General features: G+C 39.5%; 1 protein-coding gene across 4 annotated transcripts in view; it reads right to left on the bottom strand.

The window, feature by feature from the left end:
* Positions 1-19815, bottom strand: part of CYTIP (cytohesin 1 interacting protein) — a 36256-nt gene extending 16441 nt beyond the window's left edge. For 3 of the 4 annotated variants that reach the window (XR_003205101.2, XR_003205100.2, XM_025855751.2), the window contains exons 1-6: positions 19561-19815; positions 11582-11631; positions 11320-11374; positions 7065-7167; positions 6753-6846; positions 3818-3887 (exon numbers count right to left, since the gene is read on the bottom strand). Coding sequence is in view for 2 of the 4 variants with exons in the window: in XM_025855751.2 (XP_025711536.1) it covers positions 3818-3887; positions 6753-6846; positions 7065-7167; positions 11320-11374; positions 11582-11631; positions 19561-19734 (546 nt within the window). In the remaining 2 variants the exon portion in view is untranslated. The remainder of the gene's footprint in view (positions 1-3817; positions 3888-6752; positions 6847-7064; positions 7168-11319; positions 11375-11581; positions 11632-19560) is intronic. The other variant, XM_025855760.2, reaches the window with a different exon arrangement.
* Positions 19816-20839: the final 1024 nt, after the last annotated feature.

The following is a 20839-nucleotide window of genomic DNA, read 5'->3' as shown; positions in this document are numbered from 1 at the left end:
AGCACTGCGGAAAACAGTATGGAGTTTCCTCAAAAATCAAAAGAGAAATACCATATGATCTAGTAATTCCACTACTGAGTATTTATCCAAAGAAAACAGAAACACTAACTTAAAAAGATATATGCGCTCCTAGTTTATTGTAGCATTTAAAAAAAAATAGCCAAGATATATAAGCAACCTAAGTGTCCATCAATAGAGGAAGGGATAAAGATGTGGTATACATACACAATGGAATATTAGTCAACCATAAAAAGGAATAAAATCTTGCCATTTGTGACCACAGGAATGGGCCTAGGGGGTATTATGCTAAGTGAAATAAGTCAGAGAGAAAGACAAATACCATATGATTTCACTTATATGTGGAATACAAAAACACCCACAATCAAACAAACAAAAAAGCAGAAACAGATTCATAAATAGAAAGAACTGGTGGTTGCAGGAGGGGAAGGGAGTGGGGGAATGGGCAAAAAAATAAAAAGATGGTGAGATCGTCTATCACTAAGAAAACTCAAAACTATGGAGATGTTAAGTCTTTTCAAATTGAGCTGTCTACAGAAAATTTAATACCAATCAAAAGTCCAAAGTTTATTTAGAGAACTTGATAATCTGATTCTAAAATTTATATAGATGATCAGAAGAACCAAGAATAACCTGGAAGGTTTGTTCAACCAAATACCAATATTTATTACAAAGGTGTAATAACTGAGTTTGAGAGAAACAATGGATCAGAATACGGAGCCTATAACAAAATCCATGCATATATGAAACTTGCTTAAAAATAGAGGCTTCACTGCAGGTCATTTCAAGGGAGGGGAAGAAAGACTAAAAGAAATGGTACCGGGAGAACTGGGTATTCATATGGAAATTAAAGAAAATTAGAATCCTATCTCATACCACATATACAAATTAATTCTGGGTGAATTCAGACTTCAGTGTAAAAAGGAAAAACTTTAAAACTTTTGGAAGAAAATAGAGAAAATGCAGATTACCTACAAAGGATAAACAATAAGAGCTCTTACATAAGCAAAAATATCAAAGACACAACACATTTAAAATACTAAAGGAGACAAAACATCAACTGAGAATAATTTAATCACCTAATAAAACTCTCCTTCAACATTAGCAGTGAAAGATTTGTTTGGACAAAGAAAGCCCTACTTACGCTTGCTAAAGGAAGTACTACAGCAAAAAAGAAAGTAAACCCAGAGGGAAGGAAGAGAAAACGGCAAGCACATCAATTCAACACATTAGCATATGTTACCTCAGAACGACAATTTTTATTCTAAAAATTGATAAAATTCTCCAAAGTAAAGCAATAATAAGAAAGATGGGGTCTTGAGATGAACATTTAAATATGTTAAGGTCCTCATGATGTTCTAGGAGAGGATGGGTATATTGAAAAATGTATACTTCATTTGAAAAAATCGGTAGGTGTGAATACTAAAACTTCAAGAGAAAACACTGAAGGAGCAGAAATTGCTTCTGAAACACGAAATGTGCTTTTTGCAGGAGAAGGCTTTATTCCGTGAAATATAGACCTATTTGTTCAGTTATGTTTTAAACAATACCACCAGTTTATTTTGTACATTTCTTTCCTTTTTCTAGGAAAAGGTAAAAAAGACACGTTTACTGGGCACCTGGGTGGCTCAGTTGGTTAGGCGACTGCCTTCGGCTCAGGTCATGATCCTGGAGTCCCGGGATCGAGTCCCACATCGGGCTCCCTGCTCGGCAGGGAGTCTGCTTCTCCCTCTGACCCTCTTCCCTCTCATGCTCTCTATCTCTCGTTCTCTCTCTCTCAAATAAATAAAAATAAAATCTTTAAAAAAAAAAAAGCCACGTTTACTTTAAAAAATGATCCTCACTAATACTCTCTTTTTTATAAAAACAAATTAAGTTTTTACAGTTTTAAAACCTAACTATACTATGAATCACTGTTTATTCCATACAAAAACTTAATGATAAAATGTTAGAGGCATTCCCTTTAAAAGATTATCACTATTTACAAGAGTCCTAGCCAATGTTGTAATAGGAGAAAAATAAATTATGTAGTTGACCCTTGAATAGTACAGGGGTTGGGGTGCTGACCCCTGCATAGTCAAAAATCCACATATAACTTTGCCTCCCTAAAAACTCAACTACTAATATAGCCTAGGGTTGACTGGAAGCCTTACCGATAACATAAATAGTTGACTAACATAGATTTTGTATATTATATACTGTATTCCTACAGTAAAGTAAGCTAGAGAAAAGAAAATGTTTTTAAGCTAATCACAAGGAAGAGAAAATACATTTACAATATTGTACCTTATTTATAAAAAAAAAAAAAAAAAAAACCTGCATGTAAGTGGATCCATGCAGTTCAAACTTGCATTGTTCAAGGTTATTCAACTGTAGTTGAATAACCAGGGTAAAGGGGCAAAACTTTCAGTATCTGCAGATGACATTATGCCTATATAAAAAATCTGCAAACGTTGGAATAGAGTTCAGCAAGACTATCAGAGTTGAAAATTTACACAAAAATCAATAGCAACACAATTAAAAGATCTTTTAAAATTAAAAAATCATGTTTATTATAGCAAGAAAACTTAGAAGGCACCTAAGAATAAATATAATAAAAGCTATATAAAAGTGTATAAAGAAATGATAAAATGTTTCTGAAGTATATAAAAGACCTGAATTAAAAGGTCAAGCTCCTGTGTTTGGAGTAGGAAAGGTGAAAACCGTAAAGATGTCAATTGATATTTATTCTATAAATGTCAATTCCTATCAATTTGAACAGAGGGATTTTTTAAGGAATTTTACAAGTTAATTCAAAATATCATAACGACAAGTAAAATGACAAGAGTATAAAACCAGTGTGGACACAGAAGGAAACAGCGTTCACTGATGAATTAGATATGGGGGGGGGATACAAGATGAAAGATAAACAGAGCAACTCCTCTACGGTCATGGGCTCAGTAATTAAGAAGTACATACTTCGTAAAGAAAACTCATAAAAGCCAGCTATTGCTAAACACAGTCCAAGTGAGCAACCTGCCTGTAAGCCTTGTGGTCTCTGCTCAGACCAGCCACCTCACTGCCACGCAGGGGAGCTCTCTGGGAGAAAGAAGTCAGTGGGGTCCGCAGGCCCATGACTCGAATGCACACGGATGAGGGTCTGCACGTCAGGGCCCGGCAGAGCCTCAGCCGTCCAGCAAACTGAGATTTTCAAGACCCTCAAAGAGCCATCCCAGGGAATTTTCTCTGAACTCTGCATTGTGTACTATCTCCTGGAAACTTTTATTTTTCTTTCCACTTAAAAGCTGATTGTGTGTTTGCCAATGAAAGTAGATTCAAGGACGGCCACGGGAGCAGAGGGAGATGATTTTTGTAGAAAGAATGAAGCAGAACAGAAGGACACAGAAGAAGACAATGGAAAAGCAAAGCCTCCAGGCCCTCCTGCATACATGCAGCACTTGGAAAAATGAGGAAAACACCAGCAACTCCTCCTTTGTTTCCCCCACCCCCCCGGAACAAAATGTAAATCAAGAGAGATCACAGGTGCATTAGTGAAAAGTTCTTCAAGTGATATGCCTTCCTGTTGCCTTCCTGAGCCTCATAGAAACACAGAAGGAGGAAGGAAGAAAGTGATTTGCACTGGTTTGTGGAATTCAATATTCCTGTAAAGGTAATTGTGTGGCTCTTGATAATTCAGCAGTTTAGACTCATCACGACATCTCATCTTCAAGGGCTATTTCAATCCCTCAAATAGATTTTTATTCTACCACTCACACATTCAAGGATGAAAAATGTGGCTCACTGTATTAAATTAAATTACCTTTAAAACTTGCAGCTTTGCTTCAAGCTCTGCTCTTTTGAGAATCATTGTTCCATTAAGAGTCTCTATCCTGTTTTAAGAAAAAAGGGGGGGGAGGGGAACAGCATGAGTGATCCTTTCAAACAAGTGCCATCCTTATGGAGTACTACACTTTCAGCACAGACTATACTTAAAAAAAGCAATATAAATGTTATGATTCTCATGGCACTTCAAGTATCTGGACCTAGGCCGAATCTTCTGACTTTCCCCCCTTCAGGGAAAGGAAGTGGAAAAAAAAACAAAAACAAAAACAAAAATCCCCTCGAGAGGGTGGTTGAAAGAAAAGATATTGGTTCACTTGCAAGCTGTAGCTCATTTTATAGACGCCACCATATGACAATGACTATCGTCCTCTGCTGGAATTTATTCTTATGGGCTCTGGCTGAATCACCTATTTTATTTGGTCAGTGCTTATTGGGCATATACCACGTGCCAAACTTTAGACACCATGCTAAGCATGAGGGGTCCAGCAATAAAACATATAATAGGGAGCTTCAAACAGTGGAATAGACATGCCATTTCTCGGAAACGGGAAAAGTCCCTTCTTTCCCAGGATTCTAGGAAACTGTACCTCTATAAATTGCCTTAATTTTTCAGCTAGAAAAAAACAGAGCCAGACCACTATGAGATAATAACCTTCATATGACTCTCACATCTCAGAACCTTTTAAGTTTATAAACTTCAATCCTAGAATTATCAGTTTAATGGTGTTCCATTTCTCCCTATACCAAATGCCCTTCTAAAAATAAAAAGACTTGTTCTATCCTGACTGATTTGATTTGTTTTGTGGGCTCATGTTGACACCTGTATTTTGACTACTAAGTCAGCAATCTGAATAAGATAACAAATGTCATGTGTGAGTCACACACCTAAGCATTTAAAATATTAGTTCAAATTCCTTCTGATAAGTAAGCTGTAACTATTGTATTAAGATGCAGAAATTTTTCAAGTCATGGTAAAACAATAGCATTAAATATGAAGACCTATTTTTCTCTATTTCTAATAGCATCATTCCCAAGATAATGAGATGATAATGCAAGCCAGGATGTTGTCTACTTCCTCATTAGGGTGGTCTTGTCTCTGGGCATTAGTGAGGATCCTATGAATCTGTTTCAACAGGACTCCTAATGCCCATCTGACCTGCCCAAGCAATAGGTGTCTATGTGCAAAACCACAGGCACACGTTGGTTGTTCTCTTCAGTATTTAGACAGATGTCTCTCATTTTCCTGATTTCTGGATCTCCTTTTGTCTCCACCCATTACTTCTTAATTATATCCCTGCATTCTGCCCACTTCACCCATTTGGAAGGTAGCTTCCTGATTCTAACTGCCATCTTTCCCCCTTGGATTCTATATGGCTCCAACCTCATAGATTCAAGTTTCTCTAGAGTAAAGAGCACCCCCATCCTCTACCCTGAACTCACAAGATCCACAGAGTTGGACTAGGTCCTTTACCATCAGGAGTCATCTTTTAAAACTACTCCCGCACACACCCAGAACATCTTTGAAGTTTTAGACTAGAATCACTGAAGAGCATCCCGCGGATTTTCTACTGGCAACTTGCAATGAGCAGCTGTGGGGTAGCCGAAGAGAACGGATCCTGGCATCCAGAGCAGATGGTCAAATCCTAGCCCAGTCACTTACTAGATCATTGAGCTTCACTCCACCTAATTTAAGCTTCAGTCACTTTATCTATAAATAGAAATAAAACTAACCTCACAAGGTAGCTGTGAAGATTGAAGGAGGTAATGTAAGACCCACCTTCGTCAGAATAAATCCTAAACTACTTAGCCTGATAAGACCCATGCTCTGCCCCTTGGCAAACTCCCTGCCTTTACTTCTTATACGCTCCCTAATCTACCGACCACCCATCACACTGGTTGTCTCTCTATCTGCTGGACATGCCGAGCCCATTTTGAGAAGTCAAACACCTCTCTCTTTGCATGAAATGCTTTCACCAGGAGTTCATATGACCATCCCCTCTCGTTCTTTAAGTCTCAGCTCAGATTTCCCCTCCTCAGAGAAGATCCCTTTCAACACCTAAGCTACAGAGCAGTCCTCTTACTCAGTATTCTATCCCATTCCTTATTTTATTTTCTTAACAGCAGTTATCAATAATTGAAATATCAAAATTACTTCTTTTGGAGGCTCTCCTTGTCCATCTCCTCCCACAATCAATAAAGCACTCTAAGAGTCTTTGTCTATGTCTCTCCTAAGCCTATTGTAAAGCTGGAAACGTACTTGCTCAATAAATACCATTTCAATGACTGAGGAAATTCCATCTTTCAACTAATTGCTGAAGTCTTACTAGGTTCTAAGGATGGTATGGTGGAAAGGTCAGTCAAATCTCTGATTGAGGAGGCCACTGTCCCATTAGTAAGCCTGGAATATTAGTAAGTGTGAGTGTGTGTGTGTGTTGCAGGGCAGAGAGGATTGAGCAGACTTTTTTCTTCCTTCCAAATAGGACACTAGAAAAGAAAAACAATTGGCTTGTGGTATAAGAGAAAAACTTCAGCCCTTCTGACCTTTCATTTGTTCTAACCACAAGATTATATCAACCATGGAAATGGGACCAGTTCTTCTCTGCCAAAGAGAATATGTGCCAGTTTCATTGAATTTGACATAAAAAAATAAATTTTCTAAATGCTATCCCTCCCACACAGACATTTGGGTTATTGATGTCCTCTGACTTCAGATGTTGACAGCATTTTCAAATTTGAGGAAACCTTGAGAAACAAAAGGAACTGATAAACAATGTCTGTACCCAATCCCAGAGCTATGGTGCACTGCCTCCCTTTTTGTGATCCTGAACAAAAAGCCTATTCATTCACTCAACAGGCATTATGAAAGACCGTAACATTTTTGAAGGCCCTACGGGAAGCAGATGGATAGTTACGTTAACAGGTTTCCTGAAGATCTGATCAGGTCAACAACTTGTTTGTGGGTAAAGCCTTCTGTGTTCACGCCATTGATATTTGCAAGGACATCACCTGGGAGATGCCAAGAAAAGTGAGTTGTTAAAATAGTTGCTTAAATAATCCCTCCTGACATGCAAAAAAAAAAAAAAAAACAAGCAAGCCCCAAACCTTAGCAACATAAAGGAACTAAGAAAATTCACAGTAGCAATCATATCCCAACCTTTGACATCATAAAGTTTTCTTTTCTTGCTATTTAAATAATTCCTAACACAAGCAAAGTTACAAATTACCAGTTTGCAGGCCAGCATAGTGTGCTGGGCTGTCCTCCTGGATTTTGCAAATCAGAGTGCACATCTCTGAGGAGCACAGGTTCTGGTTCTGCAGCCTGTAAGTCTGTAAAAATTAAAGTGATACATAATTACTATTCAAAAACCTCAAAATCCATGTGTCAAAGAATAAAATGGTGTTGATTACCTTAAGCAGTATAGTAGGTAAGTACAAAGAACAATTTGGAAAGGCTTTCTTGAATATGAACTGAATCAAAGATACCAATCGGGAAATTCTATGATGCAATCTGTAGCCAACCCCATCCATTAAAAAAAGGGGGGGGCGGGAGGGTGCACCTGGGTGGTTCAGTCGGTTAAGCATCTGCCTTCGGCTTTGGTCCTGATCCCAGGGTCCTGGTATCCAACCTGGTGGGTCCCTCTCCCTCTGCCTGCAGCTCCCCCCACCCCCGTTCTTGCTCTCTCCCTCTCTCTCTCTCTCTCTCAAATAAGTAAGTAAAATCTTTAAAAAAGAAATCCCAGCTTGAGGGAGAAAGTAGGAATAAGATTGGTTTAAGATTTTGTACGTTCAAGCCTAAGAGACCACCTGATGCTCTCATTATTACATATCTATTAAGCAAAAGCAGGTCTCTTATTTCCCAATGGGATAAAACAATAGTAGCCAAAGCAAAGAGAAAAATCTCTGTGTAGTTCTCCCAGGCCAAAGTACTCATTAGAGCAGCATATGGGACGGTACACATCCAGGAAGGGACGTATGCCAACAATAATTATTTTAAATCAGAGCTCTGCAAATAATGACAATCTGCCCTGTATTTTTTCAAAAGTACTATAATCGACACGATCACCTTCTTGTCTAAGTGCTCCCTGCTATGCCTGCCCTGAATACTCATCAGTTCATTAGTCACCCAACCAAATTAGAAAAACTTATGCTTCATCTCTTGCCTCAGTTTGGCAAAAGCAGAGTGGTTTTGTTTTTGTTTTTATTTTTGTGTCAACTTGTACCAAGAATACTGCTTAAATATTGCTACAGGGAGTGGCCCAATGACCTATAACAAACAGATTTGTATTTTTCACACATTTAAGTTATGAAGCCTCGTTCCATTTAGAATCAAAATCAGCACCTGGGTTAAGTAATCTGATTCCTAAAATTAAACCACATTACAGCGCCGTTTCCTTGTGGAGAAGTTAATGTCTGATGTTCATTCTTTCTTACTTTACAGACACACAGGCTCCAGAACCCAGAAATCAGTCACATGCAAGCAACGCCTAGAAACTTGACTTGGTTAACATCTAAGGAATTTCTGTTCTCTCTGCAAGGCATTTGGAATTCCCATATGGTAAATGTAGAAGGGACCTTTTAAAGATCATTTAACATCCTTCCCATCTATGGCAGAGACCTCTTTAACAGTTTTTCTGCCAACAAGTCTTCTTGCTACAGCCTGGACCCTTCCAGGAATGGAAAGATGATCTGGTTCATGTGGTACATGGGTCAAAGCTCTAACAGTCATTCCTCTGGGAAACCACTGTTAGAACAATTTTTATTATCAGTGAGCATCTACCCTCCAGGTAGAGTGACCAAAGTGAGTACGGTGAGGGGGAACTGTGTTGATTTACGCAACCGGGATATATGTTTGCAACCAGTGTGAAACGTGTGGGTCGGGGACAGAGAAGAAAAGGCAGAGGCCCCAACGTTATGGATGGAAATAGTCAAATACTTCTCTCTCTCACCTGGTCTTCCAGGTCCCATTTTTAGAAGCCAATGACAAAATAATCCCCTGCATTTCTTAGAGATACAGAAGTCACACTGTGCTTGCTCTCTCAGGCCCAGTGACTTTAATGCTAACGCCTTCCATTGGCTGATCTACTGGTACCGGGCACGTTACTAAGTACTTTATAAGATGTGTTATTTCATTTGAAACTCCTAAGAACCCCACAAGGCAGCACTGAGAGAGCATGACCTTAGTATGTATGAATCTAACGTTTGTCTTGCTCCCATACAGCGTGATTCTCACTAGCAGTATAAAATTAGCACCCATGGAAATCCAAAAAGGAGGCGGACTTGTTTCTTTTCCAACATGCCCTTCACTCGGGAGACCAGGCCCCAAATACATGTTAACAATGGGCACACAATAGGGGGACCTGAGGCTCTATCTGGTCTTCAAAAAGTTCCCAGGGCATTTCCCCTATTTGGTGACTACTGCTAAAGAATAGATTATGGGGTGGAGGTGGCAATGGAAAGCATACACTAAATGGGAATTGGCAGAAGAGTGGGTTCCTACTTCCCTGGAACAGGCTGCAGTTCAGAAGGGAAATCCTTGGCTCATGTTGCTCTACAAAGGTTCAAGGCGCTGTAGCCTGCGGTCCACTACTGATAGTTTTGACCCTTGCTTCACGAAGTCGGCATTTACGGTATGGGGGAGAAACACGGGGGAAACAGTGACCTATATCATAGAAGAGCGAGAAAAAAGATCCCCATTTGTTGCACTAAATAGGGTAAGTGAGTAGTCATTGATCCTGTTTCCAGTAGCAACGGCTACACATCCTGTGGGTAATTCTCATTTAAAAAGAAGCAGTCACAAAAAGCACCATGTCTCCACAACAGAAAGGGAGTGTTTCGTGTGAATGGGGAAGAAGTGAGTACTATGCTTCTAAAGCCTGATAGAAAAATTATAGATTTCACCAAATTTAAAAGTAGAATAGTTCAGAAAGTAGAAAGTATCTTTCTTCCTCCTATAGCCTTCCCCCTAGTCATTATAGCTAGAGTTCCATTTTGTTTTGTTTCTTTATTCAGAAAGCATGTTTTACTTGGCAGTTTCCTGTTCCTAATCTTCAAATACACCCTGACTTTCCAATTTGGGGGTTGATATTTGGTCACCAAAGTTTTCTAAAAGCAGCACCAAAGCTAAGACCTAAAAGTTGATGTGCAGTGTAAAAGTATGATTATGCAAAAGACATAAAAAAGAAATGCAAAAGTGTGATGGAAGAAAAAAAATCTATAATACTTAAGCTATTACTGTTGGACTTAATTGGATTAGACTTCATTTGACCTCACTCACCATCTTTACAAATATGGCCACGAAAGAGCAGACACCAAATGAGAAATGAAATTCTTAGGCTATTAGAAATAGAAACCTATGGGGGGGGGGAGTAAGTCAGAGGGGGAGACGAACCATGAGAGACGATGGACTCTGAAAAACAAACTGAGGGTTCTAGAGGGGAGGGGGGTGGGAAGATGGGTTAGCCTGGTGATGGGTATTGAGGAGGGCACGTTCTGCGTGGAGCACTGGGTGTTATATACAAACAATGAATCATGGAACACTACATCAAAAACTAATGATGTAATGTATGGTGATTAACATAACAATAAAAAATTAAAAAGAAGAAATAAAAAAAAGAAATAGAAACCTATAAAGACTCTGAGAAATTTCCTAGAGCATGAGACAATATGCAAGTAGACCCAACTTTTCTAAAATGTTTCAAATAATAATTATAAGATGTTGTCATTAAGAAAAAAGTCCAGGGGCGCCTGGGGTGCTCAGTCCATTAAGCCTCTGACTCTTGGTTTCAACTCAGGTCATGATCTTAGGGTTGTGAGATCGAGTTCCACGTGGGGCTCCATGCTCAGCATGGTCTGCTTGGGATTCTCTCTCCCTCTCCCTCTGCCTTTCCCCCTGCTCATACACACACAAACACGCTCTCTGTCTCTCTCTCAAAATAAATAAATCTTAAAAAAAAAGATAAAAGTTCTAATTTCTTCTTTATATCTGAGATGAAATCTTTAGTATTTCAAAATGTAACAGGAGTTAGATATGAATACATGCAGTCAGATACACACAAATCTACATGTTTTAAGTATTTCTTGAATACCAAAGTATAGATTTAAAATCTGATATACAGTAGAAAAACACATCTGAAATGCAAATATATAAAAATGCACATCTGTAAAGAGTATTTCACTTTCTTATTTGAGACCTGGCTGATACCAAGTATTCCTGGTTAGTCTCAGACTTACAGGAAAACTAAAGCAACTAAGAGCAAGGAGCTGAGCATGTCCCAGGGGTTTTATTTTAACTGCTTCAATGTTTTCTTTCCTTAATGGTACCTAGCCTACTGAAACACTACCCCAAACAAACCACAGCACATTGAGTAAAAGTTACAGTGTTCATCACTCTCTAATCCTGACTTAACTCTTGCCTTGCAAATATCACACTACCAGCACCACTTTCTTCCTTAAAAGTCTGGAAAATTGAAAACTGCCCACCTGAATTTCAAATCCAAACGTTCCATTATCTTGCTTTTCCACGGTAATGAGCTTTCTGTAATAAAACATTAAAAATATGCATGAAGATCAAAGCATCACATTTGGCACATTCTTATCATGAAATAACTGTCACAATTACAGATGACTGACATTCAGGTAAACTGTAGTATGTAAGACTGTGTGTTTGTGTGTGCGTGCGTGCGTGTGTGTGTGTGTTAGTGCACGCTGCTAGGAGACCAAAAAAATTCATGAATCTCTTTACCTTTGAGACCAGGAAAAGTCACCTAAAGAACTTGATCTCGTCAAAGCAAGCTGAAAAATATAACAAGCACACAGTTATCAAAAGGTCCTAAGACACAGCTATAAAATGTTCTAAATCACAAAGGACTTTGTTCTTTATCACCTTCTTTGGCCCAGCTCTGGGAAATTGTTACGTAAAGGTGGTAATTTCCATTCTCTATTGGTAGCAAAGGAGAGCCCGGAAAGGGAACATTGGAGCATTAAAAGGCTAAAAAGAGGCTCAGATAATAATACACCGTGGCAAAAGAGTTCCTGTAATGTGGCAAAACTCCAACGCTTCCAAAAAGAATGTCATATCTAATCTGTATTGAAAAGAGTCCCTGAAAGATTAACCAGAGCAATTTATAATCACACGGAAATCCAAAGAAAACAACACCCATAGAATGGCATATAAAATACTTGATAGTTTTTTGAGATACTGATGAAAGGACTGTATTTACTGTAATAGTTCAACGTGTTACTGTTTTTAGGAGGATATAATAATCTGTAAAGAACCAACACATACACAGAAATACAACTGAGGTGAAACCAGGGACTCAAAACCTCAATTCTGTTTTATGATTTATCTTTGCAATAGTTTTAGAAAAGTGCAATGAGATTTCCAGCCAAGAAAGGAAAGGAACCTCAAAATGGTATAAACTGTATGAATACTATCGCCTTCACTCTCCATTCGATCCAGCAATTGCACTACTGGGTATTTACCCCAAAGATACAAATGTAGGGACCCGAAGGGGTACGTGCACCCCAATGTTTATAGCACCAATGTCCACAATAGCCAAACTGTGGAAAGAGCCAAGATGTCCATCGACAGATGAATGGATAAAGAAGATGTGGTATATATACACAATGGAATATTATGCAACCATCAAAAGGAATGAGATCTTGCCATTTGCAACGACATGGATGGAACTGGAGGGTGTTATGCTTAGTGAAATAAGTCAATCAGAGAAAGACATGTATCATATGACCTCACTGATATGAGGAATTCTTAATCTCAGGAAACAAACTGAGGGTTGCTGGAGTGGTGGGGGGTGGGAGGGATGGGGTGGCTGGGTGATAGACATTGGGGAGGGTATGTGCTATGGTGAGCGCTGTGAATTGTGTAAGACTGTTGAATCACAGATCTGTACTTCTGAAACAAATAATGCAACATATTTTAAGAAAAAAGAAAAAGAAGAAGATAGCAGGAGAGGAAGAATGAAGGGGAGTAAGTCAGAGGGGGAGACGAACCAGGAGAGATGATGGACTCTGAAAAACAAACTGAGGTTTCTAGAGGGGAGGAGGGTAGGGGGATGTGTTAGCCTGGTGATGGGTATTAAAGAGGGCACATTCTGCATGGAGCACTGGGTGTTATGAACAAACAATGAATCATGGAACACTACACCAAAACAAATTATGTAATATATGGTGATTAACATAACAATAAAAAATTAAAAAAAAAAAGATCATATAGACATAAACTCCCAGGATATATTCTACCCCTGTAAGTAGGAAAAATAAGCAAAAGGAAGCATCTTGTTTTTCAGGTGATTGCTGTGAGTTTGTGTGTGTTTTTATTTTATTCCTTTAGGAATTAACACAAGTTAATTAACCCTTTCTCAAGTCTTGATCCAGGGGCCCAAAATGTCAGCTTACAGTACTAGCTAAACCATGGTGTTTCACTGTCACTGTGATATGCTTGTCATTGATCAATAAGTACATTAAAAAATGTCAGGAGATGAACACATAGTCCAAACAATACAAATATATACTATCAATACATAGTCCAAACAAATACAAATAAGACAAATAGAGGATGAAAAACAGGATAAAAACACATAAAAGAAATTAATGCACACACAAAAAAATTCTTATTAAGGCATTTATTTGGAGAGAAGCCTATATCACTGTTAATGAATTTGAGTTACCAAGTAGCAAATGCCAGCATTCTCACAAACTTTCTGGAATGGCTCGGTGTTCAGAATTCGCCTGTTGATCAATAAAGCTACTGTAAGGAGGAGCTGATCTTCTCTAACTGATTTGATGTAAATTAATTACATTTTGTAATTCCTTGTCTTTTCAGTTCTGGACCTCAGACCATTTGTATCATCCTGAAGACTGCACTAGGAAGGCTCAGACCCAAAAAGAGTCTCTAGATTTGCTAAAAAGTATTATTTATTTTCAATTTGTAAGGACTAACTGTAGAAGGTCTCCAACAATTTGTATGGTTTGTTTCAGCCTGATTTGTCTTACCTACCACAGACATGGGCAGGGACCACTCAGCTATGCAATGGGGCCACCTTCATATGGAGGAGAGTGATAAACTTGACATTCCCAAGCATTCTCATCTTTCTGGTATACTGTACTCACATTGTCTTAATCTGTTTTCATTATTTGTATCTGCCTGGCTTTTACTCTTATTTCCAATTTTAAGCTACTTAGGTAGGTCATATCAACTTATGTTATCTGTTATCATAACTAGGGTTTCTATTTATTTATTTTTTTAAAGATTTTATTTATTTAATTGACAGAGAGAGACACACACACAGTGAGAGCAGGAACACAAGCAGTGGGAGCAGGAGAGGGGGAAGCGGGCCTCCCGCCGAGCAGGGAGCCGGATGTGGGGCTTGATCCCAGGACCCTGGAATCATGACCTGAGCCGAAGGCAGTCGTTTAACGGACTGAGCCATGCAGGGTTTCTATTTAAAAGATACTACTCTTACTATCAATATTCATCATATCATTCAGATATTCATATATGAGGAGACATGTATGTGTGTTTATATACAGGGTATGCTGGATCAAATACCTCAGTTCTGAACATAACTATCTGTAGCCTTTGGACCTCTTGGGGAATGTACTTGTTATTCCCCTGTGCCTAGTGCAGGGCCTGGAATAGAGTGGAAACTTAAAAATAGCTAAATAGACAAACAGAAGTAAACTACTAGACACCAATATAAGTAACTAAATAGTGGTGAAAGATCAAATGCAGGAGGAATGTGTTAAAATACTTTTCAACTTTGTCCTTCAGCAAATTTTAAATATTCACAGGAAAATCTCAAGGGTAATCATTAAAAATATAGATTTAAATTTAAAAAATCTAAAACATGTGGCAACATTAAAAATGAAAATCAAGTCAAAAAATAAGATCAAAAAAAAAAAAAATCTCAACCCAAAAACAAGAACCATAGAGAAAGGACTAATAGAAAGCAAAGGAAGTTAGTAATGCCTTAATACAGAACTACCAAATGAATAAATGGTAGCAAGGATTAATGAGTTATTAAAATTTCCAACCTTTCCTCAGCAATTTTAAATGCCCTTTTGCCAGGCAAATAATCATAATATTGATGGGAACCTCAAGATTCCATCTGGTCCACCTGCAATCTGCCTTCTAAATAATAATAATAAAAAAAACATTCTATTTAAATTCAAATCTAAAATCTTTTAAGTCCACAAGACAAATCCAAGACCTCCACACAGAAGGAAACTGCCCCACCTTTCTCCTGCTAACCTTTCTACCTAGCTAATTGACTAGTTGAAAATATTTGCCTAGCACAACGTGAGACGCATGGCAGAGACTCAATTCCTGTGGACTGACTGATTTGGGTTATCAGTGACACACAAAAAAATCAGACTAAGTCAAAGTATAAATTAGTTTCTACTCCGGATGAGCGATGAACCTCTCTTCGGCACCTAATATTTAAATAAAAGAATTTAAATAAATTAGGTACCATCAAATTCTCTGACACGTGCCACATCTTGACACAAAGCCTATTCGTCTTTGATCTGGGCTGTCAGACTCGGGTGAAGTAGAAAGGAAGGTTCTCAGGGTTCCACCTTGCTCACACACCAAACTATCTGCCGAAGTGGGAGGAAGTATGCCTAAGGCCTTATGGAAGGTCTCACGCTTTGGAAAATGTATTGCCCACAGCCCTTCTCCTAGAGTGAGCTGTCCTGTTCTCAGATCCAACCAGTGGAGGCTGCACTCCCGGATGCCCTCCCAGCCAGAGTGTCTTCTCAGGGTTGCAGCGCGAGACGCCCGAATAAGGAGCTGGTGTGTGTCGAACGGTATATGCTGGCAACAGCTGTCTTTTATTACACATTATCTAACATGAGCAATCTAGCTTTGGCGATTTGGCAGGCCTGCAAACTACACATTTAATTACCACTGCTGATAAGACCAAGCTCCTTAACCCTTTGCTGCCACTGACAGAAAGATGCCTGGGGGTGAGCTTAGCATTCCTCTTCTTTTTTTTCTAGTCAGATGACTTAAAAGATCAGGCATTAATATTCAAAATGTAATTTTTGCTGCTATGCAGTGATTTACAGTGCCCCTCTTTAGCAGGACACGAAGACCAAACATTTCACCTGTCAGTCTGCAAAAGATAGGGGTCATCTGTAGCTCAGAGAGCTAGCATGGGGCCAGGAGGAGCTCCAAGTTCAGTATTGTAACCACTTTAGCTGCTAAGTAACAGATTGTTACTTCCTGGTCCCCACTCAGTGTACTTATTTCATGAAAGTATGGGGGGGTGGGGAGGGGATACTTACTAGCAGGGAGGTTGTTTCTTTTGTTTTTATTGTGTCAAACGTCCACAAATTATGTGGACTGCTCACTTTCGAGTCCCTGCCTCCCTCTCCCTGATTCTTCCATGAATATAGCTTTTTTTCCCCCGTTTCCCTTTTAAGCCAGGAGCCTTGGGATAGCAGGGCTCTGCAGACTATTCTAAGATACTTGCTTAATGGAGCTGACTTCAGTTTCCTAACTTGTCTAAGTGCCCTTAAGGAACCCAAATAAATGTCCCAGCTTCCCAAGAAAGTCTCATTGTGGACTCATGAGCTCCTTTTCCAAGAAAAACTGTGGGCTATTGATTCTAAGCGTGTCACAATATGGATTAGAGGACACTTTTCCAATTCTTTAGTAGTGAAATTAATACAGTTTTCTACCTGAAGTGTTCATTAGATGATCCAAATACCTTGTTGCAGTTAGGAACACTTGGGAGCTTTGGTAACAGGTGGGTCTGTGGCCAGAAATCAGGTGAAAGCTCCCGAAGGGCAGAATCCACCCCAGAAACACACGCTTTGCAAAATTCTGTATCTGAGCTTTTAAGTGAAAGCACCCTTTCAGAAGCTGCCTATTGAGCAACAATTCGATAACCCGAAGACTGTCAGGCAAAGGCAGCCTGTGGTACCACTGAGGCACATTCCAGCTTCTTGCCTGGTCCGCAGGTCCCTGGCTCTCGTTACAGCTTTTGGTGAACTCTGCCTTCCAAATGCAACCTACTACCCTCGGGCGAGGGGCCCATCAGGCACAAGCACAACTCCTTTGGTATCACCACATTTATAAAGCCTCTCCTTATTTCCCCTGTTCTCCTTTCCACCGTGTTTTCCATTGCAGGGATTTTTTTTTTCCCCCCAAAGTTATGTTCAGAGGTAGAAGCTGTACTGAGGTGTCTGTCACCTCCTGCAAATACAGGTATGGAGATATTATGCACACACAGAAGTCTATTTTTAGGCAATTCTGAGTGTAAACACCCAAATGCTTCTGAAGATTAATCTGAAACTACAGGCTCACCAGATACAGCTTTGCAGAAACCAAAGCCAGCAATAACGAGAAGTATGAATTGTTGACGTCAGCCCTGAAAGTGTTGAAAATAACAGTGGGCAGAGAGACACCTGCTCATGGGATTGCCTCACAGGGATCTTGTTGCCTGCAATGCGGTCGGTGCAAAATGGGTGATTATTCTCTAAAAACCACTTAAAAGAAATGAACATCCATTTGGAAAATTCTGAAATGTTGGGATAAACTTGCATCAAGCCTCATTGATGAGAATTGTACAGAATCCTAAGTATCGTGTAGAAGAGGTTTTGTTTTTGTTTTTGTTTTTTCCTTACAGTAATTCTCACAACAGGAAGAAAAAGCTCTTTGAATAGCAGTTTACTATGGGAAAGAACATGAGAAAAGGGAGAAGAGAGGACCTAAAAAGAGGAGAACATCAGATAAATTCATTGGTGTGGGAATGTGTGCATGTGTATGTTCACGAGTATATGTTATCTACATACGCACGATGAGTGGGTTTCTTCTCCCTCGATCCCTCTCACCGTCTCCTTCCAATAACCTCCTACCGACTGCCTTCTCTTAGTCCATGCTGTCCTAACCCACACTTAAAACCAGATGTGACTCCTCCATCTTCACTGCCTTTCACAGCTAAGTCTCTGGGTCTCCTCTCCATTCCGTCCATTTCCTCTTTCTCCAAATACTGCAAAAGTTGCTCCCTCGCCACTCATCCCTACCCACTTACCAACACACCATGTTTCTAGCGTGAGGTTCCTAAAACCCTCTCCTGCTCAAAACACCCTGTGGCTCCCTGTGCTGGTCAAATGACTGCATCCTCGGGGGAAGCGCTCAAGTGTTTCGTAAAGCAGCCCAGCTCCAAGGTCTCCCCTCCTCTCCCCTCCCACAGACACTTACTGGGTCCTCCGGACACAATAATGAGCTGTTACCTCAACGTGCCCCAAAGGCCCCCAAATCTGTGCCTCGGCATTAATTATTGCCTTGCTTTGGAATACCCCTCAATCACCGGAATATCTGTCCTTCAAGTTTAGATTAAAAGGCGTGTCCTTGGAGTAGAGCATTTATGTTGTATAATGCCTATTCATTTGTTCTGCCTACTGAATTGTTAACCCTACAAGGCCAGGAAACGTGTTCTTCTCATCTTTGTACCTCCTACACTGCTCTATATCTGAAACCTGAATAAAGATCTTGGTGCTTCCCACAGCTGCTTTATTTTCAGGCAAGTAGTAAATTGATAGAAATGTTCATCATTTGATTAAGCTTAATGTCATAAAAGCATTTGGGATTAAAAAGATCAAAAATCCGAACCATGGCAAATCACGCCCTTATCTTCATTGTGAAAAATAATGAGGAATCAGCTGTATACATCACTGAGAAAAGATCACGACTCTCCCTCTATGCTTTAACTCTCTAATCCTAAAATTAGAAGGTTTAAGAGGAGCCCGTGATGTGCAGTAGGATTTAAGGGCAAAACTTCATGCTTTAAAGCAATTCTAATTCTAAATTCAGATATGTACTTGGAGCGTGATAGCAAGTTATATAACCAAAACCTGAAGAGGTTAAAAAATTGTTTTAAACATTGGAAATCATAGAATGAAAGAAACTAACTCAACTGGACATGGATTTTTCTAAATAAGTTTTCATCTCTAGGGAAATACCTTGCAGTACAAATAAAAACGATAACATAATTTTTGAGCACATACTACATGTCAGTCCCTGTGTTAAGCACTGCCTACTTCCTCACTTAAGCCACAGAAGAGCTCCTTAGGGTGGGTCCGTTGTTGTCTCCATTATAGAAAAAAGAAAACTAAATCTTAGAGGGGCAAATGAATTGTCCAAGGTCCCACAGCTAGGAAGTGACTGTGCTGGTGTTACATCAGCCATTCACTTATCTAATAAAAGCCTTAATTCCCAATAGCATTAGGAATGTGCCTGTACCCCAGCACTGAAAATAATTTAGTCAACAAAATTTGTCCTGAAGAAAAAGTGCTCTCCTTGGATTGGAAATGACTATCAACGAGTGAAGCCGGGAGGAAGGAATCAGTGAGACACGTGGGGGTGGGGGTGAATCAATAATTCTCAAACCGGCCATGTCTATATGCACTAAGTTCGATGCGCTTAATGATTCTCATTTTACTTCAACACCTCTTCAAATGAGAAAAACAATCTTCTTTTAAGTTTTGCCTTGAAAAAAAATTTTTTATTATGGTCTTAAATCTTTTGGACTAGTCCACAAGCTCTCTGGGCTTCCTGTCTCCTTCCTCGCCCATACTCTTAGTGACTAATTCCAAAGCCTGTAAAATGCAATTTCGGTGTGAAGTCAGATAAACAGATCAACTCTGCTCTCAAGAGAACATGAACACTCTGAAAGTACAAAACAGTAATCATACCTGCTTTCTTCCCCGAGGCAAAGTAGCCACAGTGTCTGCCAGCATTTGAATCCTTCTATTATCATCCATTCGCAAGCTGCCCGTGAGCGGGGAGTAAGAGTTATATGCTGGACCAGCACTGTAGTCCACCAAATTGCCATTGCAGCTCTGTTGCATGAGCCTTTGTAGAGACATTGTGAATAAAGATTACTCCAGCTCGCACATGGTTGAGTGGCCTTGCAGGATGGGGGAAGCTAAAAACCCTCTGACAAGTAATCAAAAGTAGCAAAGCAGAAAAAGCCCATGTGACTTCTGTGGTTTTAGGTACTTGTTACACAAACCCTATCTTGCAGTTCACTCCCATATCTCAGTGCTTTTTTTCTTAAAGCCCCTGGTAGAAACTAGTTTTACCATTAAAAAAATCAACTTATTTTTTTTCTCTTTCAAACAACCAGAACTCTCATGCTTTTATGTTCCACAGCAAGTTGTGTTCAAAACACCATCTGCCTTTTTTTTTTTTAAAGGAAGAAAGAAAAATCTCCCCAAGTTCTGCCATGTGTTACCCACCCATTCTCCTACTCACTATGGGCAGTGCAATGTCAAAGTCAGGATACGCAGACTATTGAGTTCTTGTGGATATAAGCAAGAATTACAGGGTCCAGTCATAAAGTCTCTCACAAAGTCCTTTTAATGTACTTTCCCTGAAGTATACCCTAGCTCATTAATGTTCATCAAAAAGACATTGTATCTGCCACTTGGTCTGTAACCATTCAGCATTCTTCTGGTTGCCCTTCTACTACTCTGTCCTGACTAAAATGATCCATCATCTTTACAAGGAACAACGGGAAGAGAAGACCAGCACACTCAGAGCTCAAAGTTGGCCCTATCTTAGACTGCACTTTGTTGCAGCATCAGCGTGTGGTCCTGCGGGAGGAATGGAAAGGACAGGAAGGTATCAGGCAAACCAAGGTGGCATAAGAACGTTACCTGTTGGTCCCTGCATGCTCAGATGGGCCAAGGGAACCATCACGAAGCACACAAGATCACATATACTTTTTTTAGTGGGGGATTGGGACATGTAGTTTCGAGAGAACTAGTTTCAGAGGAGGAGCCGGGGATGTAAGTAGAGGAAAGAATCAAAACAAAAATCAAAAAGAGAAGTTTTACATACTGTGACTTTCAAAATAATTTTGAAGGTCAAGAGTAGAATATAAAGGAGTAGAAAGTTGTGAACTAAAATGGAAGTCAGGGTGAATTCAGCTCAAGCAGAACCGGACAAATATAAATGGCAAAATCTTCT

The sequence above is a fragment of the Callorhinus ursinus genome, unplaced genomic scaffold, assembly GCF_003265705.2.
Source record: "Callorhinus ursinus isolate GAN/ISIS: 27379988/994484 unplaced genomic scaffold, GSC_fseal_2.0 scaffold2, whole genome shotgun sequence".
NCBI classification, from domain to species: domain Eukaryota; kingdom Metazoa; phylum Chordata; class Mammalia; order Carnivora; family Otariidae; genus Callorhinus; species Callorhinus ursinus.
Note: the sequence above shows the minus strand (reverse complement) of the source record. Positions and strands in the feature narration are given on the sequence as shown.